This window comes from Uranotaenia lowii, chromosome 3 (genome assembly GCF_029784155.1).
Source record: "Uranotaenia lowii strain MFRU-FL chromosome 3, ASM2978415v1, whole genome shotgun sequence".
Classification (NCBI taxonomy): domain Eukaryota; kingdom Metazoa; phylum Arthropoda; class Insecta; order Diptera; family Culicidae; genus Uranotaenia; species Uranotaenia lowii.
This window is the reverse complement of record NC_073693.1, coordinates 162,216,542-162,242,460: the sequence shown is the minus strand read 5'-3', so window position 1 is coordinate 162,242,460 and position 25,919 is coordinate 162,216,542. Positions and strand designations below refer to the sequence as shown.

The window sequence follows — 25,919 nt, the reverse complement described above, 5'->3', positions numbered from 1 at the left end:
CTTAGCCGATCGTCGATCATCATCCCTAAGTGCTTGATCGCACGCTCGGATTCGATTGTGCACGGTCCAGCTGCAATCGTCCCTGTTTGTGCTGAAATAAGGTTTGTGATCAGCACCATCGCGATCTTGTGGTGAGCCAGACGCAAGCTCTTGGAGCGCATTAAACTTTCCATCTTCTGGAACGCTGGACCGAGCTGGACCTCCTTGGTTGAAGGGCCCGATGCCAGGAGAACCACGTCGTAAGCGAATCCTACAAGTCTCTATCTCGTGGGGAGACGCAGTCTGAGCAGTTCATCGTAAACAATGTTCCAAAATACCGGACCTAGTATCGATCCTCTGCCGAGACACTCACTCCTTCCAATCCCTGGTCATTTACTGTAGTTGGCTGTTGCGGAAATAACACTCCATCATCCTACAGATATATGCCGAAATCCTCATACGAATGTGCGACGACGCAATCGCTGCTCAACTGACGCTGTTGGAGGCGTTCCTCACGGCCTGTCAGCGGTCTTCCCAAAAACCAAACTGTTTATCGGAAAGGTCGTTCTCGCCCTCGGTGTAGAGCTGCATCCTTCTCTGGACCACCTTTTCTAGCAACCTGCCCCAGCCGTGTCCAGGAGACATATCGGTCGATATGCGATGGGTCACTTGGTGGTTTTCCCGGTTTTGGCAGGAGCACCAATCTCTGCCGCTTCCACACATCTGGGAAGACTCTCTCATCCACATACTGTTGCAGTGATGAACGGAACAGTTCAGGGTGTTCCAGACCGGAAGCTTTCTTAAACTGCAGGGACTAAGCAATGTCCCACAGTTCCTCCAGCAGAGTCTTTTTTCAATTAGTTGAGCACCCAGGTGGTAAATCCTGGTTTACGAATTGTATTCCAAGGTACGGCGAACCACCGCATCCCCCCAGTTTGCTATTCTAAGTTCATGGGTGCAATTGGTGAATCATAATACTACGTACCCCTACACCATTAAGTCCACATGGGGCCTCTGGACCTGCATTGAAGGCTGTACCCGTTATGGGTGACCATTAGACTAGTTCTCTTTTCGACTTTTAACGCAGATCAAAGCCGGACTCATATGGATTGTTTCTCATGCATTTTCAAGTGAATCTGCCAAATTTGAGATCTTTTGAACTACTGACCATACTCGTGCAAAGCTTCACGGAAATACCCATTTATACATACTACTCCAGCAAAGCTCTTCCCCTCTACTGTCACGATTCGCGACTCACGGGACAACTAACCGTTCGCCGCTGCTCGTTACTCGAGGCCCACATTCGGCCTCTTGTCACAATTTGGAGAGGCGCCTCTGTTCGTGATTCGAGACCCTCTTACACGCCGCCCTCTCGACCAATTCAAGGCGAGAACAAGTCGCCTCTCATCGTGTCTTAAGGGACCTCTTTCGTTCCGTCTCTTGACCCAATTTGAGATGAGCAGCTACTCGCTTCTCCTCGAGTCTGGAGATACACACATAAATTAACGTGTTCTCCCTCTCAACTCTTTGAGACTCAGCCTGAGCCCAGTCGTTTGCCAATCATATCCGCTAATCGGGGCCAGGAACCTCCCAAAAAAGCAGACCGATCAACACCCGCTCGAACATTTTTGGTCGCCCCGCATATCGGGTTCGCGACTTTCCGATACACGTGACGACCCGTTCCTCTTTGCGACTGAGCACAGGTATCAAGGCACCCAGTCACACTACGTTTGTGCTGCGGTATGTCCTGATGACCCGCAAATTCATTTGAACAGGACCGTTTCGTTGGAGGCTGCATGCGTTGTAACGGGAGTCATGCCCATCTCGGTTTTGCTGGTGGAGAACTCCTATTACTACGAAAATAGAGGCACGCAAAACGTGAGAACATGAGCCAGAGATAGCTCCATGGCCTACTGGCAGCAGCTGTGGGACTGCTCATAAAGAGGAAGGTGGACCCATCGTTTGATCCCAAATATCAAGGAGTGGATGGAGAGAAAGCATGGTGAAGTGGATTTCTACATGACGCAATTCCTGACTGGTCATGGATGCTTCATGAAGTATCACCACAGGTTCGGACATGCAGCCTCGCCGGTCTGCCTAACATGCGGTGACGTGGACGAGACACCCGAACACGTGGTATTATATTGTCCAAGATTTGAAGAGGAACGTGCCAACATATTCGCCGCCTGCGGACCAGAAACGACAGCGGACAACATGTTGCAGAAGATGTGTGATGACATTAACACATGGCAGACAGTCAGTGATGGGCTCGCCCGGATAATGACTGCTTTGCAAAGGAGTTGGAGACTGACGCAAATTGCGATTGACGTAGGATAACGTTGGTTAACTTGACTAAGCTTAAAGAGTCCGAAGCTATCAAATGAACTACGCAAAACAATCAGCGTAGCCGTGAAAATGATCTTGGGCGGTCAGGATGATATTTAATTGATATTTGTATTTAATTCTTGGCGAGTGTTGCGAAAGTAGCGCATATGCGTGAATTAGACACCCCCTACCGAAGTATTGCCTTAGGCAGGTACCGGTTTGGGAAATAGTCTGACGCCCCAGGTGGAGTTTAGGGCATATGTATATACGGATGAGTATATAACGAGTTGACCCATTGTTCCCATGTAGACACGGCACTCGACGTGCATTGGGACCAATCGTAAAATGCCTTCCTTCCTTTTCCCAAAACAAAAAAAAAACACTTCAGTGCTTCCAACCCCAAGTTTAAAAAACGAACACACACATATAGGATCTCAGTGAAACTTCATGTTTCTTTGAAGAGATCTAATTTACTTAACTCTAAGGCGTACATCTTTCAAGGATATTATGGCTAGCATCTTACAAATGCTAAAACCACCAGACCACAGAAAGAGTACTATATGTGCCGTGATCGGGATTCGATCTCATAAACTCTGGCTTGGAAGACTGGAACGCTATCCTCTAGGCCACGACCGGTGGCGAGTCTTTATCATAAGGGGTTGGGTCTCGAGTCGTAAGAGGAGGGATCAGGCCCCTTATCAACAAGAGGAGGGGTACAAGTGGTCACATCGAGTCATTACGAGGAGAGGTCAGATTTCAAGTCGTTAGAGGAGAGATCGGGCCTTGAATCGTTCAGAAGAGAGGTAAACCTCGAGTCGATGCGAGGGAGGGTCGGATCTCAAGTCGTTAGAGGAGAGATCAGGCCTCAAATCGCGAAGAGGAGAGGTTTGTGTGGGAATCGAGTCATTGCGAGGAGATGTCGGTTCTCAAGTCGTTAGAGGAGAGTTCAGGCGTCGAGTCGTAAGGATGAGAGGTTTTGTTGAAAGTGGTCTCGTTAAAGAGTATTGCCTTGGAGCGCATTAGCGCGAATAGACCTCCCACTATTGAAGCATAGTGTACTAAACAGTTCGAGGTGGGAACCAGGTCCGCGGCCCCAGGTGGACTTTATGGCGTAGGGGTAGGGGCACCCATGGACCCAGAGTAGCATACTGGGGGGACTCGGTCGCTCGCCGTGCCTTGGAATGCAATCCGTAAAAAGGATTTACCACCTGGGCGATCAATTAAAAAAAAACTTCAGTGCTTCCAATCTCTGGGTGAATTAGACCTCATTCTGTTCCCCAACTGATTGCAACCCAGTTGGCGCTTCAGGAACTTGGCCTTCCTCCTAATTATCGTTTTCAACCGGATCCTGCCGGACCTTAGGATCCCGGGTTCTTTTCTTCGGGGTTCCAGGTCTCGTCTCCTCTAGAGACCATCTTTACCTCTTGCTGTTCCCGGCAAACTACTTTTCGCTGTCGGCCTGCACGAAGATGCTCGCACCTTCTTCGGCCGAATAGTTTCCTCCCGCAGAGGGGTCACCACGTCTTCATCACGTGCCTTCCTCCGGCACTCCGGTGCCGTAAGAAGGCTCACCACCGCTCTGTTCGCCGTGACGTAAACGGACCTCTATGTGGATGTTAGACTTCTTCCTAACACATTCCACCAGGTCGTAAAAGCCCGCCATTATCACCGCTAACTCAGCAGGAGCCTCAGCATCCTGAAGCTTCGGGGAGCTCGTGAGTTCCTCAACTGCCTGTTGAACTGCGACGAAGGGGTCTTACCTCTCCAGATTATACCGGCTCGGCGGGTTGCCTAAGTTTGGCCTCCTTTCAAGGTAGTCCTTTGTCTTGTGAAGGGAACGGGAGAGGGAATAGATTCCCATTGATTGGGAATTGGAAACGAGAAACTGTGTTTTGCTTTTCTACTTCCTGCCTTACATAAACAGACACAGCTAGTAAATTGCATCTATTGCACGATTTTTTTTAAATTTTCTATGAATATCAAAACTTTGAAAAACTATCTCACGATGTGAGAAGCTGTGTCATCATCATTTTGTTATCATTAAATGATAGCTTCATTACATTATATTAAAATAAAAATTTAATAAGTGTTGTGTTATCTAACCTTGCTGTTGTATGATGCCCCGTTTGACGGTGCTTATGATTGTAGATAAGTCTGAATTTTGGGTGTAGAGCAATTGTAACTAGAGTATCCTCAACAATAAATTATTTACAGGTTTTATTAACCACTCCAGCGGGTTTTTAATCTGCAATTCAAAGTAAAAAAAAAAACATAAAAGTTGGGATCAATAAAAGACATGGTTTTGATAGATTGAATTATCCGCTATATCCACGCGATGCTGTAACAATCTTTGCAGCGATGAAAAAGGGGCTGCAGTATTACTCAATCAGATTTATACACCGCAGCTACAAACCATCCGAATCGAATCGATTTTGACGTTTTTATTTTTATACTTAAAATCCTTGGCATGGGAGAGGCTCGACAATATTAACTAGATGAAATCGATCGACACCCGCATGCGATTGCCATTGATGATTACCTAGCTTCCCAGCAGGAGGAATGAGTGACGAAAAGCTGACTACGATGACAACAACAACGACAGAATCATATATACGAAAATACGAACGCCAATACATTATTTGTGGCATAGTCTTCTTACTAACGCTTGTTCTTTTTTCTTGTCGATTTCTTTTCGGTATTTTCCATGCACTCCCCGGGGGCTTCGAACGAAACTACTCACGGAATGTTTTCGGATCTGGATTTCGGTTCTACCACACGCTTCCCACCATGAAGGGCTAAATGGTAAGTTTATAAATATGTTACCTGCCACCGAAATGCTGCCCGAAAGTGGGAGAGATACACCGAAAGAGCCTTCGGCAGTGCAAGTATGGGCGATGATTTGAATATTGGAGCAAGAGCCACACAATACAATCAGGTTAAGAGTGCCTCCAACTAGATGATAGGGTTTCCTGGTGCGTGTGGGTTTTATGCACTGCGAACTATTCAAATGCAATTGTTGTATGCATGCATTCTGAAACTGTGGAAAAATATGGCTGTCAAAAGTGGCTCCAGAGAGTGATATGTGTATTTTTTTAAATTAATTCTTCGACTGCATACTAATAAGAGAACAACATAATTATTATTATTCTTTGAAAGACCATAGTTATTTTGTTTTGATTATAGCCGTTTTGTATACAGTTTTCGTGTTATTTGCGTTTTACATTAAAGATTCAATTGGTTGACCGGGGCTGAAAAAATATCAGGAACAACTGTATTTTATGTTTACTCTTACTAGAACTCATGGCAGAAGGCAAGAACTCGACCTACTGAGCTATGACTTGGTTTCTAAAAATTAATACAGTAGTACCCCGCTTATCCAAGGTAGTCGGGGGAATCTCGGATATTTTTACTATTATCAAATTTTTTGGAATTTTTTTCAAACTAATTTGGTGAAAAGGTGAATGCCAGCTGAAATTCGATACCATGGTACACCCGGGTTTTCCCAGCATTTCTTTTCATTATCAATCCATATTGTTGTTCATGTAAATTCTTAAAATGATATGAATTATTCATAAAAAAAATTCCAAGATCGATGGTCTGGCTAAAGCTTAGGAGAGCAAGTAAATTCTATAAAAATTTTCGTTCATTGTTTGGATTTCACCTATCGTTATTCAATGAGGAAGCATAAAATTGGTAAACGCTTGTGTAGTGATGAGAAGAATAATGTATAAATTAAAAAAAAAATGATGAAAATTAATGAAACAAATATGTGACAACATTTGAAGAGAAATTATGAAGTGTAAACAAAACAATAGTCTATTAGGATATATTTACTGTTATTAACGAACACTACCAAACCGAAACGTCTCAGCCCCAACTTCTAAACAAGAATGAAACGAATAATTTTATCAAAAAGACGTACCAAATCCCGATTTTCCTAAGACAAAATTGTTTAGGTTTGTAATTGTTACTTGGTTGAAAACAACCTGCAGCAATTAATTCGAATTGTTTATAGAATTGAAATAATTTTAGTGATTAAACCGTAATATTAACCATTTTCAGCTTCTCTATCATTCACTACTGCCTAAACACCCAAAATTTGCTATTTAGAAATTTTACTGTTTAGAACTTTTACATTTTCTTTATCTACTGAAATGAAGGTTTTGCAAACACAAGCGCGTACAACACTCTTAAAAATTTACAAATTGGCAATAAAATCTGTAAGAAATGTTGATAGTTGAAAATTCAGCTAGAATTTACGAGAAATAAGAAGCGAGTATACACACAGAGGCGCCAGGTGTCCTGATTTTTCAGGATTTGTGCTGATTTTCGAGAGACCGTCCTGACTTTTCATAAATTCTCGAATTGCGGCAATTGTGGCATATGCTGCATCTACATAAGCCCGTAGGTGAACTAGAAGCATTTTCGGGCGACAAAAGAACTGTGATATTTTTAAAGTTAAATGAGACTTGATCCTTTCTTAAAGCAGACTTGATCGGATCAAGTTGATCCTTTATTCAGGCTGCCCTAAGCCTTGAAAAAAATCAAGCAGATTGTTAAAACAAAAGTTCCATTGACTTTATTTGGTTATATTAGTTCTCATTTCACAGTGTATTAGTGTCAGATAAAAAAATATTTTTAAGTATGTTTACTACCCTTTAGTCATTGCATACTTTAATGCGTTTTTAAAGCTTTTAGATTAAACCTTTTTTGGGTCATTTAAATTAGGCGATTATTGGACTAATAATTGTTATTGGATCAATTATTTCGTGCTAAGCAATTATCACAATCTATTCAGAAGAGAAATATTTCTTATTGGACACTAGGGATCAATCAAACCCAACACGTGTATGATAAGGTAAATAAATTGTTTAAAAAAAGCATGGCAGAACAATTTTCAATCTTTTAAAGGCAAAACTTGAATTTTTTTGGGCATCTGATCAAAAATTGGAAAAATTTAAATAAGGAGAATTTTTTTTTTCAATTTCAACATTGAAAATATCACGGGTAGGGTACGGAAACATGCGAAATTTTTATCTTCTGTATATGGTAATGATATGATGATGATAAATTTGATAATAAATTTGTTGCTGAGACATGCTAAAGAGTGTCCCACATCAAATTGCATCACATTAAAAATGCTGTAAAAAATTTCTTTGTTGATCAATCCTTTCCAAGCTTTCAGACAATTAATTATAAACCATTTGTGATATTTTGGTATTTTTATTTGTTTTAAGTTTTCACCTTGATTCTACAATTGTAGATTAAAAGTAGCATCTTTTATACAAAAACCTACTTTATCGTAATTTCTTCCTCAAAATTAACCTTTTTGGAAGCTCACTGAGTGCCTCCTGCTTCAAAATAGCACAGTATTTTTCAATGGGTCTTAGTTCCGGTGCTTTAGAAGAATTTATATTATTGGATACAAAAGGTTTCTATCTTGGCTTCATATCACTTCAGAGCATCCTTTAAATGGTGAACGACTAAAAATAAGTCGAAATGGTGCAGAAAACCACCTTATAGCTTTTTTGAACTTTCAACGGATCAAAGAATACGAATCCTACTGCAGAGAGCTTTAGAAGTAGTTTTTACAGTAAATCGAGTTTTTGTTTAAAACTAACATCACTATCGAACCATTTCAAATTCATCTTAAATCAAAATATGAGAACAAGCAAGTCGCTTTTAAGACGATTCCAAAATGGTATTGGTGATAAAGTTGGTCCAGTAGTTTTGCAGATGGAGCCAAACCTGTAAACCACTTTTTTTTGCTATTTGTGTTTCTTATCCAATCTATCTTTGTTTATTAGAATAAAATCAACGGATCATATGTAGATCCTAATGATAACTTAATAGTAGATAATAACAATACAAGATAAAAAAATTAACACAGGTCTATACAGTTCTTGAAACAGTTAAAATTTTTGTCCGGAACACGTTCCTCGAAACATCGAAGTCGAAATGCTCAGAAAAGCGATTGAACGTTTTCAATATGCCGATAAATGCGCTGTTCGCTCCGTAGTTGTTGAGACGAATAGGTACATAGAGCTGCAAAAGCTGGTTTCTCAATCCTCGGGGATGCACGCTGAGAGGAATGGCCTCCAGCAAAACGGGACAGTCGACTCTGGACGTTAAGAGATCAGCAACAACTAGAGCGCGCGTAGCGTTTCTGCGAGCTTGAAGCGTATCTAGGTTTATGAGGCGGCAGCGATTCTCGTAACTTGGTAAACGGAACGGGTCTTGCCAGTTCAGATGACGTAGGGCATACCGCATGAAGCGACGCTGGATGGCCTCGATTCGTTCAGCCCCATTCTGGTAGAAAGGGCACCAAACAGCTGAAGCATACTCGAGGATGGAACGAACTATACAGCAGTAAAGACTCTTCAGGCAGTACACGTCTTTGAAGTCTTCGGCCATGCGAAATAAGAATCCGAGGTTTCTGGATGCTTTGTCGACGATGTAGTTTGTGTGAGTCTTAAACTCCAGCCGTTGATCGAGAATAACGCCCAGATCGTTGATGTGGTCCACCCGAGAAATGATTCCGTCTCCGAGAGCGTACTCCGCATAAAGAGGGTGTCTCTTACGTGAGAATAATACGACCGAGCATTTACTGCGATTCAGGGGCAGGCAGTTCAGGTCACACCATTGAGCAAACACAATGAACTGCTGCTGCAGGAAATTGATGTCCTCTTGGCCGTTTATGGTGTGAAAGAGTTTCAGGTCGTCGGCATATGCAAGTTTTTTGCAGTCAAGGAGCGAGAGTACGTCATTAAAATATATCACGAAAATTAGTGGTCCTAAATGACTTCCTTGAGGCACGCCGGAGCAGGCAAGAAAATGATTTGAAAAGGAGTCATCAATACGAACGGATAACTTTCGACCTGTTAAGTAACTATGGAACCAGTGCAAAAGGGATCCACAGAAACTGTAACGATGTCACATATACTTTCCGTGTACTAATAATACCTCAAGCAATTCTCTTAACGTTCGCGGTCTCTGAAAACTACCAAGCTAAGAGATGTCAGGTCGAACTTGGCAGTAGGAATGCGTTTAAGTTTGGGGTCGTCATTAAATGACGAAACCAAAGAAAAAGGAAGTAAAACGGATCCAACGATGATCCTCGCGTCGGGTTAGAATAATGGGTAAAGGAGCCCCAGTCAAGAAGGTCTCGTCCATTTCAAGCTTGACCACGAAGCGAGTGACAAGGTAGTGCTACAGTTATTTTTTTAAAAACGTGCTTTGGAAGTGCTCAACCTCTCGTGAGTTAAAAGATCAGGGAAATAGTACTCAATAAACTAAATAGCTTGTTTTTATTTAGGCTATTTAACGACAGCTAGGTCAATCTTGTTATGAAATAAACAAGATAGTGAAAGGAAAAACAGGTAAATGAATAACCTCATGCAAAAGATTCAACCAATATTGGGTGGGTTCTAATTACGTTCTGTTTGGTTAAACCGAAAAATCGAAGGTTTCCCTTCGAAAAGGGAATTCCTCTCGGGTGGCAAAAACGAAACTGCAACACCCCTAGTTTCGGAACACCAACGGCTGTTTCCTGGCCGTGCAACATAAACCACCGCGAGCCGCCGAAGAAAGTCGACGATAAGTCACGTGTCGTCGCGGCTAAACCCTCCGTGTCCAGGTGATGTGTCCAGGAAGTGATGAATAGCATACTCACCTACTTACCCACTCCAATCGTCAAGCCGGGACAACCACCACGATTAAGGCAAGTGGAGCGGGTTCAAGAAAGTTTGCCTACCTGTGAACGGTGCCCTGCGTCGTTGCCCAGCGTCGGTGCCAAGCATAGGTGCCGAGCATAGATGCCCAGCGTCGGTACCAGCATCTCGACAATAGCACGTGTAGAACCACCGAAAGAAACGGATAAGCATGCGCATGCCAACGAAGGTTAGATAGCTGTAAGAAAAACTGTACTACTAACAACTTCCCCCACAAAAATCTGATTAAAGGCCAACAAAATTGTAAAATTAACAGAATCCTCGTGTAGTGGTTATTTTGAGTGCCGTGACTTTCTTGCAGTTTGGATTTCGAAATCGTATTTAGCATAGGCTCTGGCAAGGAAAACCTACAAAGGACACCTTGCCACCCTGGTTGTTGTTGTATTTTGCTTTTTTTTGGATTGACGTTGATTCGGGTTGCCTCAGTTTTCGACTCGAACACATTCTTTAAGTCAAGACTCGCCCTGAGGTCTCTTAGCCGGGTACGGGTTTTTCTACAGGGACAAATTGCGACACCACGGTGCTTTCGAGTACCTGGCGCGTGCATGAAGTGGTGGTTCGCTTAAGGGATTGCCTCCTACTACCTTCCCCCCCGTTACAAAACCCAGACGTTCCAGCTTTGCGATAGCGATATCGTGGTTCACCTTGTCGAATGCAGCAGAAAGGTCAGTATATATGACATCAGTTTGGGTTTTCATAGCAAAGCTGTCTTGCACAAAAGATGTGAAGGTGAGTAAGTTGGTAGTCGTGGATCGTTTAGGCATGAACCCGTGTTGATCATTGGAAAGTTGGTGCTTGAAGAACGAATTAATGGGATCCAGGATAACCAATCCAAACAATTTGGCCATCGCGCATAGAGCTGAAATTCCGCGGTAGTTGTCAACGTCTCTCTTGTCACCCTTCTTGTGAACAGGAAACATGTAGGCTTCCTTCCATAGTGAGGGAAAGATTCCAACATCCAGCGATGATTGGAAAATATGCCGAATAGGAAACAGCAAAAGTGGCATAAAACGCTTCAAAAAAGTAGCAGGTATACCATCCGGGCCCAAAGATGTAGAGTTTTTCAGCTTAACTGTCGCTTTCGATATGGATGCATCGTCGATTGTGATACCGTTAAACGAAGAAGGTGTAGGCAATATATTTCTCACAGCTCTAGCCAGTTGCTCAGGAGAAATGGATCCAGTTGTAAAAATGCTGGAGAACTTCTCGGCAAATAGATCACAAATTTCGGGATCAGAGTTCCCTGTGTCGCTGTTCAGGAACATGTGAGACGGAAGCCCTGATTCTCTCCGCTGATTTTTCACGTGCTGCCAAAAAGATTTCGGACTGCTCTTGAAATTCTGTTGTAACCGATTAATATAATTCTGGTAGCTACGCTTGATGGCTTTCTTATAGGCAGAATTCAATTTGCGATATTTGTCCTTAGTGTAGAGGGACTTGTGTTTGTTGTAGTTGCGTAGTGCGCGCTGCTTAGCCGTCTTAAGTCTACGAAGACTTCCAGTAACCCAGGGGGTCCGTAGATTGGTAGCCGTGCTACGTTTCGGCACATGGCGATCGATGATATAGTTCAGGATGTTCGCAAACGTCTCAGCAGCTGCATTGGGATTAGAAAAATCGAGCTCAGCCTCCCAATCAATGGATTGCAGGACGAGGGATATGGCTTCGAAGTCAACGTTCTTAAAATCGTGATAGAAAGACGCAGTTTTCTCTTCTGAGCCAAGTATTTTAGTGATATCGAGTGAAATCACTAAGGCTGGATGATGCGGGACAGTTTTAACCAGAGGAGCAAGAGCAGATTCGATCGTCGGATTCTTGATCCCTTCGTTCACGAAGCAGAGATCAAGCATACGGCCGTTTTCATTTTCAATTTTGTTGATCTGTCGTAGAGTCGCGGTGCTCAAGGAGTCCAGGAAGATATTAGAGGATGCTGAGAATGAAGAACGAGCAGGATCCGGAAATAAAAAGCCGCTTGGGGAGGAGCACCATTTCAAACCGGGTAGATTGAAGTCGCCGATGATGAGTATGTCGTCTGCCGGAGAGCAAATCGAGCTTATTTTAGAGAGGCAGAGCGAAAAAGATTCAGCTAAAGCCAAGTCTCCAGAACGGTCAGGGGGCACGTACACTACGCACAAATAAAGTTTCCGATCTCCGAAATCAATGCGAATCCAAACAAGTTCTAAATTGGCCCAGGAATCGTCTTCAATTTGCTTAGCTGGAAACGTAGATTTCACGGCGAGTAACACTCCACCACCAGTAGACTTTTTGCTGTTACGAGGACTACGGTCGCAACGGAACACTGCGTAATCTGGGCCAATAATCTGACTAGAGAGGGTCCGGTCGTTGAGCCAGGTTTCGGTGAAGGCAATGACGTCGTAGCAAGAACATGAAGTCGCCAACAAGTAGTCAATCAAACAACTATTAACACCACCGACGTTCTGATAGAAAATGTTGAAGGGTTCGGACGATTCGAACGTAGCGCGGGATCGATGATCACTGGAAATCCAGTTTGCTTAAATCACTTTCAAATGCTAGTTATACGTATTGAATGCTGTAAAAATTATGTTCATTAAAATTTTTTCAATAATCTAATGAAATGTCATAAAAAATTCAAAAAAAAAAAATTATGATAGGTTTGGTAGAATCTCTTTAGGGAGGCGCTATGTAGTTTCCTGAGCGAGATCGTGCCTAATCTTCTTCTGTTAGTTATTATTCAGTATATTATTCTGTTAATAATTATTAGAACTGCGTAGTAACGTTTAATCACAAAACTCACAATTGCAGCACGACTACAAGTTGTTTTCGAACGTCGCGTTGAAAATTTAGTATTTTTCTGAAGATTTGCGCAAAATAAATTTGCCTCATTGCTCTTTGATTAGCTCTTTTTTTTTTCTAGCAAAAATACTCAATAAGTGATTTTCAACAGCGTTTGCAAAGTGATGCAATTTGATGTGGAAAAACCTTATTGTTCCCAAAAAAAAACGTTTTTAAGAAAAAAAAAAATTGATCACTGTAAACAAAATAAACCGGTTAAAATGTTCTGTTTACAGTATCTGATTAATTTTATTTCTACCACTTATCCTCAAGTAACATTTTAACTTCCACTTAAATTCACCATTTGAAAATTTGTTTTTACTCACTTTTAAACCCGTAATCACATGTTGAACTGCGACGCACTTTTCATACGGTTGCCTTTCAGTCTATAAATTTCAGTTGATCAAAATATTGAAGTTTCGAAAAAAAATGAATAATGAAAACTGACTGGCACATGATGCCAAATGTATTAGAAAAGCAAATAAACATAAACTTCATTATAATAGTTCATATTTAAATTTTGACTTTTTCCAAGTTTTAAATGAAAATCTTCTGTGGGCAACATCTCATGAAGCCTATGACCTAGATATAGTTTTGGTGTTAATACGTTTTGATGATCGATGGTTTCACTGATGGTTGATTTCACTGTATCAATGCAGATAATGATAAATTAATACAATCGATTCAATTTATTGAGTTCATCGATCATAATTATCACAACTTTTTGTTTTAAATTCATATTTTGTCAGTCTAGCTGTAGCGAAAAAACTTTTAAGAAGACATTTATGACAATTTGAATAAAACAGTCATAATTAACCAGCCAGCAAACATTTTTGTAGCTATATTCTTATGCTGTTTTGAGATACGTTCTAAGACACTATAATAGAATCATCGTATGAATGTCGAAAAATCAGCGTTGGGAGCTTCTAGGGAGTGGTAAGCTCTACTTTGAAATTTAGGGTGCACTGGAAGGGCTCAGAGGGGCGATGGGGTCATTTTTAAATTCACATTTTCACAGTTTACGGAACAATTTAGAATTGAAATGGCAACAAGTACGTTCAATACCCAATGACTTCGAAGAGTTCTGAAAACCAAATTATAGCCAGGTTAGGGAGACAATATCTGTAAACTCACAGAGTTGTTTAGCAAGTTTTTGTCTCTGAAAGTCACAATCAAGACAGTTTTTTTTAAATTGTGACAAATTTTTTATACGATCTGTACACTGATCTGGTTTAAGTTAATTTTGGGTTGCATTAAAAAGCAAAAAATTTTGATGGCAATGCTTCAAAATCTTTAAAATGTATTGTCTAAAAAATTGACAAAGTAATCTTTCAAATAGAATCTGTGTTAATAGGCGTCATAGATTTGGTCAAGGATTTTTTAAATTAATAAGAAGAATTCTAACAAGTCAAAAGAACTTTCATTTTTAAGTCTGATTTTTTAATCAATCAATAAAAAATGAAATTCGTCTACTTTTCATGACTACACATAAAAAGTTATTCAATTTCTTGAAATTGTGGGAATTTAGTTGAAAATTTCAAGACCAGTAAAAGAAACAGCATTCAAATTTAGTCTACGTTTGTCATGGATAGAAGTTTGAAATATTTTTTTTATCAAGAAATAATACTATGCATTTAACTTTTAATGCTATTTCACCAAATTTACAGTAACTAGCATTTGAGTAATAAATGGCTAATTTAATTGGTAAAGAATTCTGTAGTTATCTTTAACTGAATTCAAGATCTCTTTTTATACAAATGTAGAGTTTTCTTAAAACTTATAAAAATACGAATAAAATTTTCGGATTTTTTCTTGAAACACGACTCATTAAGCTGCGCACACCTTATTCCTCCAACGGTTTTGGCTATTTACTTCCAGGTCTTCATATAATTGATGTCTTTGACAACTTTTCCCTTTGTCTTGAGTCTCCTCTTCATTATTGCTCAGTATTTCTCAATGGGGTGGAACTGGGGGCATTAGGATGGGTATAGGTTTTTCGGAACAAACTGGACCCCTTGCTCTACATACCATTCTTGAACGACTTTGCTGTAATGACAGCTTGCCAAATCTGGCCAAAACATTACGGGATGATCGTGGGATCTAATGAATGGCAAAATTCGTTTTAGGAGACACTCTTTTTGGTATAGTATACAATGACGTCGGGTTGTCTGATTGTCGAATTGTCAAATCATAAATTTTCTTGCAAATTTGTCGGCAAAAACAAATTTTAATTTAGCTGGAACATACCTCCGACCTGTTGCCAAGTAAAATTTTTTACCTGGGATTTAACACGCAGTTCCCGGTTGACAGTTCCTCTCATCAATGTTTCCATTTACCGTTTGATAACGCTCCATACGCTATTTCTGGGCAATTTCAGCTGTTTAGCTAGCCTAAATGCAGGCCATAGTGGATTTTCCAAATAACTGTGCACATTTTTCCCTTCTTCCGGCTTCCATTTTGATTCACAGTACGATTTGCAGAATGTCAAAAATACATACGTGAAGCTGACCAAATTCCCGACACGTGGGTGCCAAGAACTATAAAATCCTTCCACTAGGTGCGCCAGAATTGGTCAATATTCCTCAATTCCCATCTGATATTTAGCCATCTGGAAGCACTGCTTGTTGCAGGGAGAACGTGACGATGATTTGTCATTTGAAACTCGCGTGGGAGCAAAATCATTTTAAAAATTAACAAACATGACCAATTTTCTATCATATCTAATTTAAACTGACTTCAGACGACATTTTATACGTTCTTTTCATTATGCAGTTGGAATTTCGATTCGCAACATCATTGTAATCGATTTAAGTAATCATTTCTGATACGACTTCATGTTTGCTGGGTATTTTTGGCTTCATTTAAAAACATTTCTGTGATTTTGATTTCTTAACTTTATTTTTTTAGGAATAATCCACGGCTCTTGAAATGTAGAGCTGATTGAGAAAAACTTTTACTATGGTATTGCATATCAACTAGGTGCATGACTCTGTGAATGCAAAGACTTCGTTGTGCTATTTAATCGACATTTGACAGCAAGTTTAGACTTTAAATTTGCAGAAACGTTGAATGAATAGCAGAACAATATATCACGGTGATAAATTACAACTTTACATCGATTTGTTATGAAAATAGTGGCTCAGTTTTTGCGGGAGTTAATATTACCGGAGCTCGATAAGCGTATGTTTGCCATCATAAAACAAGAAGGATTATTTCGAAGACCTGTGTTCTTTCCACATTTTTTAACAACCGAATCCCTTTTCTCACAGGTTAAATTTGTGAGCTACTCATTAAAACAAACTTCCTTTGTTCAAAGGAGATTACGATGCACAATTTGAATTAAAGATTTAACATTGTCTGATATTTGTCATTAAAACCAAATGTTTTGGTTAAAAAAAATCAAAACCATCTTTGCGAATAAAAGGTGGCTCCAGAGAGTACCTCTATCAAATAAGCAGCCAATTGAAGAATTTCTACATAATTGAAACTCTATGTGATTTGATGAGATAAATAAATTTCTATTTTTATTATTTTTGTAACTCTTGTATAAACCTGTTCACGGGCGGTTGATGTGTGAAATTTAAAGATATTTTATAAAGTATAAATTCAGGCGTTTGTGCGCAGATTTCATGATTCCAATCATTTCAATATTGGTTGGACCAATTTTTTTTAATCCATATAGACAAGTAAGTCGTTCCAATTAAAAATCATTCCCAAAATAAATTCCCTTGAGCTATGTCATTCGGTGTTCTTTAAAAAAAACTCCCACCCGCTTCACCGACAACCCTAACCGCAAACATTTGCCACCAGGCATTTACGCTTCTTTCGCTTGGTTCTGTGTCGGTTTTTATATTCTTCACTACATCAACAATGGATTGTCACCCGATTTCGAAATTTGTTTCTCGATTCGCTTCCAGTTCTAGTTATTTCGATGGAGTCGATTGGATGGCGTTGCCTTTCATATGTATACCAACTCCCACTTCCCTCGTATCTAGTGGAGGTTCTATTTTTTCTGTGACAACCGACTATTGTGTCGTTTTCGTTTTTGTTGAAGGTAAAGGCTGTTATGTGGTTGTTCTGTTCTGTTGCTTGTTGCTATTCGTGTTGGAGTGAAGAAAAGCCACCAGCCAGCACCAGACTACGGAACAATCTGGAAATGTGCCTGAATAATTAATCAATTTGTAGAGCAACAGTCCAGAAGAGGCTCTGCTTTGCTGCTGCTAGTTGGTGTTGAGCAGTAGTTTAGGACTAATGTATTGAGCGCTTTGGATCCTTGGGAAAACTTTCTCTCGGCTACCTCATGGTGTTGCATTTTGATTTATTTCGATTCTAACGTTTCTTGTTGACGAAGATGGATGAGATTCCGTTGTATTGCTATAAATACTTCCAGGATCAATTAATTTCATTCTACTGTAAATCTTCAACGTATCACAGTCAAATTTTGACATTGATTTGAGTTTTTGATGATTTTTTCAAAATCGAAAATTCATAGCTTGGGCGCAGACTTTCAATATTTGAGTTTCATATTTCGGTTTACTTTTTCTGTTATTAATTCAAAATTGAAGCATGTATTCTATCGTTCACTAGGTGAATCATTGATGAAATGGTACACTTGAATATTTTCCCTCCGCCACTTAAAACATTCCCATAGAATCGGTGGGTTTAAGAGGAGGGTCAATTGGGTTCGGGCTCTTAAAAATTTTGGTCGGAAACAAACGAAAAGATAATAGAAAGTAAAAAAAAAGAACCAAGAGCCTAGCCAGTAGCTTCCATTCAGAAAGTAAACATACTGGGTAGTAAAAACGAGCCTACATGAAGGTATGTATAGTAGAGTAGTTGGACAGCTGTGCTGCATGAATGTGTGTATGGAGCAAAAATGGAACTTTGTGGTATAGCTTCAGGCTCTTTCGAATACCAATTTTCGTGAAGAGGTCATCGCACAGAAGAGATCTCGCATGTGAGTGAATGTGCAAGAGTTGAAAGGTCAACCGGGAATTGGTGGAAGGTGAATAACAATTCCCTCCGATAATGAGAGCAAAATGTTTGTGACCGTCGTTGCGTTACATATGAGCTAGATTGGGCTAAATTGATTTGAACAGTATAATTATGACGATTTATTTGACGAGGTATCATTATTTCGGAACCAATTGGGTACTCAAAATTTGTTTCAAGTAGTGACCAGCACAAAAGTCGAAAATCCGCGCTCATGGCTTGCATAAGCTAAGGCGTTTAGAGTATAGCCATTAGATTTTTTGGAAAATGTTTTTGTTTCTTATCTTATAATATTTTTTTTTTATTATGACTTGGCTTGACTAGACTTGACTAGTTTTGACTAGACTTAACTTGACCAGACTTGACTAGACTTGACTAGACTTGACAAGACTTGGCTAGAATTGACTAGACTTGACTAGACTTAACTAGACTTGACTAGACTTGACAAGCAGTCGGCCAGTGAAACAAGAAGTGAAATTTTTCTGAGCATTTCGTAGCTGATTTACAGTCTTTTTTCCGAAGCATGTTTTTTCGGATTTTTATTCTAAGACTTTGAATAAAGGAAAACTGGCATCTGGAGCTGAATATTGTCTGGGAAACATATTTGAGTTACATAACGAGGTTTTCAAAACTATGACTTTTGTAAAAATCGGTTGAGAAACAAGAGAGATATATTAGTTTTAGTCTGGAGTGTCAAAATGTCACTCCAGGGACTATAACGGGTAAAACTTTCAGGGGCGGATGACGGAGAGGGATAGTAAAATTTAATTTTCGTTTTTTTTTTCATAAAGTAACAAATTAAATTATCTAACAGAGCAAGGCTAGAGATTTTTAAATTATTTTCCGTAAAAGTATACCATTGCCTGTTAAACAGAATGTTTTAGTTAAATTAATAACTTTGAAATTGAGGGGTTAACATTGTGATAATTTTCAAATAAATTTGAATTCTAAACTTTCTGTTACATTTTTAATTGAAAGTCTTGGTTTTGTAAAAAAATAGTTTTATATTCTTTTTCTCAATAAAAGTCAATCAAACTAACTAGATAATTCCAATAAAGAAGATGCATTTAAATTTCAGAATCGCACAAGTCGTAAAATATTCACAACATAAAAGCTCTACTTCATTTTTTTTTGAAAACTGTTCGATTTCTTCCACCCACAATGCTCTAGCTTCATCTTTTCACCTAACGATACTTTATGTGAGTCTTACAATTCTATTTGGAGTTTCTTAGTTCATCGAAATGAGAAAAATTTAATAGGAGAAAACATGCATATGTTTTAATAACTGTTTTGGCGTCATTTTTTTTTTTTTTTTTTTTGTTTCGATTATAGTCGTTTTACCATCTTTATGGCATTCGCGACTTTATCAACGTTACAGTTGGCGGATCGTTATTGAAAAACTATCCGGTACAACTGTGTTCGATGTTTACTCTTGGGCTCGAACTCGCGGACATCGGCTCAGGAGACAACAGACTTGCCAACTGAGCTATATCACAAGCCCGGTTTTAACGTCATGAATTCGAATATTTCGTCAGATTTTGTCTATCACCTTATAGAAAATAGCATTTTTTTAAAAAAAATTCCAGTTGATAAACTAAAAAACCTACATATCAACTAAATACTGATTATAATATTCATTATCTTTTATATCATGAAGGATCCAGATTTTGCCTAGATTTTTTATTTTCAGAGATACAATGCTTTAGAATAAGGTTGCCAGAGTTTTTCCCGATCGCTTTCAGGCCGGACAAATAAGGGCTAATTGAATAAAAACCTGGCTAAATTCAAGCAGTTGATGTCAAAATTTTCTTTTAAAGTCGAAAATCGGGCAATATTCGAGCAAATTTGGGGAAAAACACACATAAGCTAAGAAAAGCAATTGAAAGATTATATTTTAATCAAAACCCATCAGCAGAATTTAAATAATATTCAAGGCTTTCATAAAATCGTTCATGTTATTTTTAACAAAACCTGTTTGAAAATGCTCTTTTTTGGTCACAAAAATAAAAAATATAGGAACTCTTCTACAGTTTTTTGTACTTTTTTGCGAATAATGTGAAAAAATGAAGTAAGTGTCTGGGCAAGTCTAGATATAACCGGAAAATCTGACAAACTGAATTTAGAAAAAAAAATTCGACAATTTTTTAGAGAATTCAAATGAAATTATCTTACTATTCCTGACATCACAGAAAGGCGTTTTAAATGCTTGATATTGAAGAATTAAGTTTATCCAACAACTATGCACTGCAAAACTGCAAAACGTTTTGTTTTCAAAAATATCCAAGATTCATTTTTGTTTAGTTTTTTTCTTATGAAATTTGGTCAAGTTTCTTTTTTTCCGTAGATCTGTTCGAAAAACCAATAAAAAAATTTCGGAACTTTTTCTCAGAAGTTAAAATTACTCGCAGTTATCGAGATTTACTTATTCAATGAAAAACTTTATTTTCAATGGCAATGTAACATTTTACAGTTTTTTTTCAAAAAAATAAGCAAATTTTCTACACTCCTAGACCAGTTAAAACAATTTTTTGCACCAATGTGATTTTTATTACCTTAGGCTATTTCATATTTTTTTAAATTATTTCGTTTCAAAATATACGGAATTATGCACTTCAAGGAATAAAAAAACTATTTTAAATTTTATTCATATCTTCTTAGTTGTTGTAAGTAAACAAATAAAACAAATTTTATTTCATTCCTTTGAGGTTGAAAAAAAGTTTTATAATTCAGATATTTTTTTTATTTTTTCAGCATAAAATTGAGATTAAGATATTAAATTTATGGATCACAATTCACAATGGGAAATGATTTTCAGAATTGATATAAATAAGATATTTTCGAATCATTTTACGGGAAAATATAACAAAATAATAGAAAAAACAGAGTTTAAAAACAAGTTTTAAGTTCATAACAAATCTATTTCCAAAAAGTTATCTCAAATATGTGTTTTGCAAAAAAAAAATCATTAATATTTCTTTGTAATTACATTGCACCAGGGCCGTAAGTAGAACTGATTCATGGGGAGGGTTTTGGTGACATATTTTTTTATAACATTTTTCATCAAAAAATGTACGAATAGAATAATAAAAATATTCTTTTTAAATTCTATATGATTATTAATTAATAAGTTCTTCAAAAAGTGATCTAGACCTAAGCAAACAATTGTAAAAAAAACGAGTTTGGCTCCTTAAAGCCTCAAGGTATTACAAAAAAAAATTAAGTTCTTTTACATAAACAGTTCTTTTGAAAATACATCTTAAAATATTTCAAAATATTAATTAGGATTTATATAGAGAAGTTTTTAGTAACAAAATAGGAAACTTACTTTCATCGATCGTTAAAATCTTAAAATTTGCATAAAAATCTGAAGAACTTATCCAGAAGTTCTGACAAAATTCGGTAAAATTTTATTTCCAAGTTTTCAACCCGAAATCCATGCAATATCCAAGAAAATATGACAAGAATCAAGGAAATATTCAACAAAAATAAAAAAATCAAAACATTTGAATCATTATATTTTTATCGAAAAAATAACCTGATTTGAAATCGTATTTCAGGCTCCCAATAAAAATCGGTAATGTTTATTTTAATCAGTCTAGCTTGCAAAAATTTCTTCTTTCGGAGACAAAATTTCAAATTGTAATGATGCAAATTGAATTTTTTGGTGTGAATATCCAAAAAAAAAAAAAATTGAATGAATCCGGGCAAATTATTTTGATTGTGGAGCTCAGAATCTGAATCTGAATCTTGAACTTGAGGTTATGTATTGGCTTTTCGGTCTTTTGCCTCGGTACCGTATTCATCGTCAATCTGGTTGTAGAATTGAGCCATCTTCTTGATCAATTTGTTGTTCGACCGGGAACCTGAATCCAAAGTTTGAATTTTCAATCTCTTTGGAATTTCAATTCGTTTTCTGAAATGTTTATAAAACGGTTTTCGAATTTAGAAATATAAGTCAAAAATTGAAATAAGTTTCAAAGCCCTCAATCATGAATACATGATTATTATTCGGAGGTTTTGGGTTTCAATGATTTTTGTTTATTCCAAGAATGTATTTTTAATCCAACTTGCAAATCTTAATACAAATTAAAAATTCGTATGTTGAATCTATATTGCCATTTGATGCTTTTTTACATTTGAATTTTCAATTTGATTTTTAAGTTTATTCTTCAAATTCGGAAAAATATTAACTAAATATAAAAAAATGTTTATGAGCTTCGAAAATCATGAATAAATTTTTTAAGAAAAATTTAAAACCGAATTTTAACAACGATTTCAAACACAGCTTTTCATTTCAATTTTTGATGATACTTTGAACCGAAATTTTGACTGGATATATTATGCGAAACATGAAAACACAAATACAATTTGTAATTTGATTTGAAGGAACCAGAATCTCTGAAATAAAATGAATCTTATTCAAAACTAAGTATAGACCATTTCGTTTTTGGCAACATGCCCGAACATTTTGTGTTGCTAAAATAGAATATTGCCAAAATCGAACGGTTTTTTTTTCTGAAATTTGTTTTTCCTATTTTAACAAAATAACTATTTTTGTTATCATTAACGTTATTTCAAGTCAATTTCTGACCATTTTTAAACTTTTTAATATTTTTTTTCTTATGTTTTTTATGCATTTTGCACTATTTTTGATTTGTTTATAATTTTTGTTTTTTTTTGTCATTTTTGCTGCTTTTGTCATTCTTCATTATTTTTAAGTTGATTTAGTTATTTTTAGTCTTTTGTTTGTATTTGTTTTTGTTTTTTCTAAATTTTTCATCTTTTTGTAATTTTTGAGTACCTACTTTATAATTTTTTTTACTAACTTTTGCTTTTGTTGTAGTATTCTATCACTATTTCTGAACGTACAAACGTATTTTTGGCGTTTATCTAAATTATATTGGTCCTGTTATAGAGGAAACTAAAAAGTAATGTCACTTCTAAAAACCGTTCGTTTTTGGCATATGTGCCAAAATCGGATGTTGCCAAAATCGAATGTTGCCAAAAACGAACGGGCCTGTATTTAGAAATGAACTACTATCGATGAGTGAGGAAATTTTTGAAAAACTTTTGCTAAAATTAAGATTAGTTTTCGAGGTTTTGACATAAGTTCTGAGTAAAGATTGCAACTATCGAATAACCTTCCTCCATCATCCAAATTTGATTAAGAGTAACAAATTTTCAATGTAGATTAGAATACCTCGCTTGCTTTTGATGGACCCTTATGGGGGTGGCCATGCATTGCACTAATATGAAGAATGTAAGGAAAAATATATAAATGAAAAGTTTCTTAAAATTTTCTTCTATTCAACGAAAGTGTTTTTTTTAATTTAATAAATGAAATTTATTTCGAGGGATTCCTTAATGATCTTTTTTTTTACATCCTGGTATAACATTTTCTCGCATGAATAAGAACTTCACAGATTGAAGTTTTATAAAAAAAAATCAAAATAGGTTCGAATTGAAAATGGGTTAAAAAAGTTTAAATTTCATCATTAGTTTTGGAATTTTTCAAAACCTACTTCAAATTTAGTTCAATGAAATCAACTTTATGGAAAACGGAAACCTTTTCCCCACATCACTCTTGAAAAATGAACGTTTTTCAGCAAGATAAAAATTAGTGTTTATTTTATTAGTCGATTATTGAAACTTGTAAAATCAGCACTTTTTTGAGTGCTTTTTACCAGAAAATTATTGGATAAATATTAGTTATTGGATAAATATTAAAAATTTCGTGCTTTTAGCAATGATCAACATCCATTCAGAATAATAGTATATCTTTTTGAAATCAAGGAATCAATTAAACTCATATTATAGATTGCTTTAAAAATATGGCATTAAGAAGATCATATTATACTCTTACGATGGACTTATTGGAATAAATCTATTTAATATAATTTTTTCGTGTGGAGAACATTTTAAAGTGATAAAAAGATCATCGAATGACATTTTGTTAATCTTTTCAAACAAAGTGCAATAACTCGAACTATAAAGTTTTAATTTTTTATTTTTTTTAATAAAAGGTTTGTTGTTTTGTTCTATTTACCATTTCTGTAAAGGCATATTTTTATAGAAAATTTGATCTATGTAAGACATTTCAGTTTCGAGATTTAACTGAGGAATCAAGTAATCAAGTAGGGATCAAGTGTCCTCATTCTTCCCTACTGTTGATCATACGCAAAAATTAAATTGAAATAGTCGATTGCAAATTGATTCGTTATTAATATGCAAAAAAGATTTTAAATTAATTTCTGCAGTTTAAGATATTTGAATCAAAGCACAAATACTTATTTTATTTTTCCAAAATTTTATTTTTAGAGCATAACTCAAAAACTGTTCGTGTGAGATTTGTTTGATAATCATTTTCGTTTTCAGCGCCAATTTTACATAAAAAGTGATCTTGAGCTTATTTAGTTCAAAAATGCTGTAAACTAGTGTTATTATTCTCTTACGAATAGTTTCCCTGTTACAAATATGTTGAGACTTTCAACTCAATGAAATCAACTAGGTCAATGAAAAATGAATCCCAGTTTTCTTATTGAAGAAAACAAAGTTCAACGCTACATCGAGATAGCACCAAACGGCTCATCTGAGTTCGATTAGGCAGAGTTCAAGATTTTTATCTCCCAGCTTAGCTTGTGTCTCTTGCTTGCGGCCAAATAGAAGACCGGGCTTATAATAGCACCAATCGACGACGATGATCCATATCTGGATCCAAAGATCCTGCAAACTTCCTTCTCGAATCAAGAACGGTTCACAAAGTCAAAAATGGCACCGAAAGGAAAGAAACATGCCATGTTTGTGAAACCTTTCTTCTGCTGCTCCATCATCCTTTTCCTTCTTCCTATGTACGGCACCCAACATAAGCACAGAGCCACTTTTCCGGGGTATAAAAATTTTATGGGGAAGGTTCTCCACCAACCAACCATCTCGTCATCGTTCTGGAAAGTGAGTGAAAAATAAATTGAAGATATGCTGTTTGGACTAGATATTTTCTGTGCCAGCAGAAAGGAAAAAAGGATGAAAAAAAAACCATCCACTGATAGAGAAGTGACGAACGACTTCATGGGCCCGACTGATACGATGAATGTGATGGATAAGTATTGATTGAATGGAAACTGTGGGATACGCTTGAGTTTTTATCGATAGCTAGCTAGCATTGGGCTACCAGCAGTGCATGGGGAAAAGGCATAACGAATACTCGTTTTGTGGAACATTGTCTCTTCTCAACAGTTGAGCGATGGAATAAAATGATTGAAACGATGAGGAAAATAAATTCATGGATTCCCTGTTCAGATGCTGTGGAAATGGAAATGTTTTCTCGGACAACATCCTTCAAAAATTTGAATTACCTCATCGAGATGGCCTCAGTCGTTAAGCATAAATCTTATGGGTAGTTTAAGTTGGATGTTTCCAAAGAACTTAAACACAGAGTAATAAAAATGTTTTGTCGATCAGTTTTCAAGGGCCTTATAGGTACTTATAGACTTATAGGTAAATATATGAAACTGTTCAATTAAAAAAATGTTCACAACTAAACGTTGCTTGAAATATGTTGAAATTTTGTTCTTATGTTCTTAATATTGCACAATTTCTAATTGTTTCAATAACGAAAGCAGATGTATTTTTTCGTTTTAATTTAAATGATTTGACAATTTTCCACATAATTTTTGGTATGATAGAAATGTTGTATTTTCTCTATTCAACTCCAAGAAAAAAAGATTCCAGATGTCGGAAAAATGCCTAGGTGAAGAACAACAATAAAAAAAATTATTGCAACAATGCAGCTACATTAGGAAGAAATTAATTCGAATTCATGAACTTGAAAAAATAACTTAAGCAACATCATTCAAAGCCATTTTGCAATAAAAAAAAGTTGAAAATTGGTATTAAAAACATGTGGCATGCCGAATACACAAATTCAAGAAGTTGTTTTTTTTATTAAATTACACAACTGTGTTATTCTCGACACGGCACAACTGGAAACTGTGTTTGCAATACAACAAAATTGAAGTGCTATGCTAAACTGAAGGGTCGCTCATAGAAAACTTATGTGTCAGAACTCCAGGTTTTGTATTGACC

The 25,919-nt window shown here is 37.0% G+C and overlaps 1 protein-coding gene across 1 annotated transcript in view; it reads right to left on the bottom strand.

Moving 5' to 3' along the window:
• Positions 1 to 3,832: 3,832 nt before the first annotated feature.
• LOC129752796 (uncharacterized) overlaps positions 3,833 to 25,919 on the bottom strand; it is a 118,643-nt gene continuing 96,556 nt past the window's right edge. Inside the window, exons 2-3 of the mRNA XM_055748572.1 lie at positions 11,071 to 12,527; positions 3,833 to 4,044 (exon numbers count right to left, since the gene is read on the bottom strand). Of these exons, the coding sequence (XP_055604547.1) occupies positions 3,833 to 4,044; positions 11,071 to 12,527 (1,669 nt within the window). The remainder of the gene's footprint in view (positions 4,045 to 11,070; positions 12,528 to 25,919) is intronic.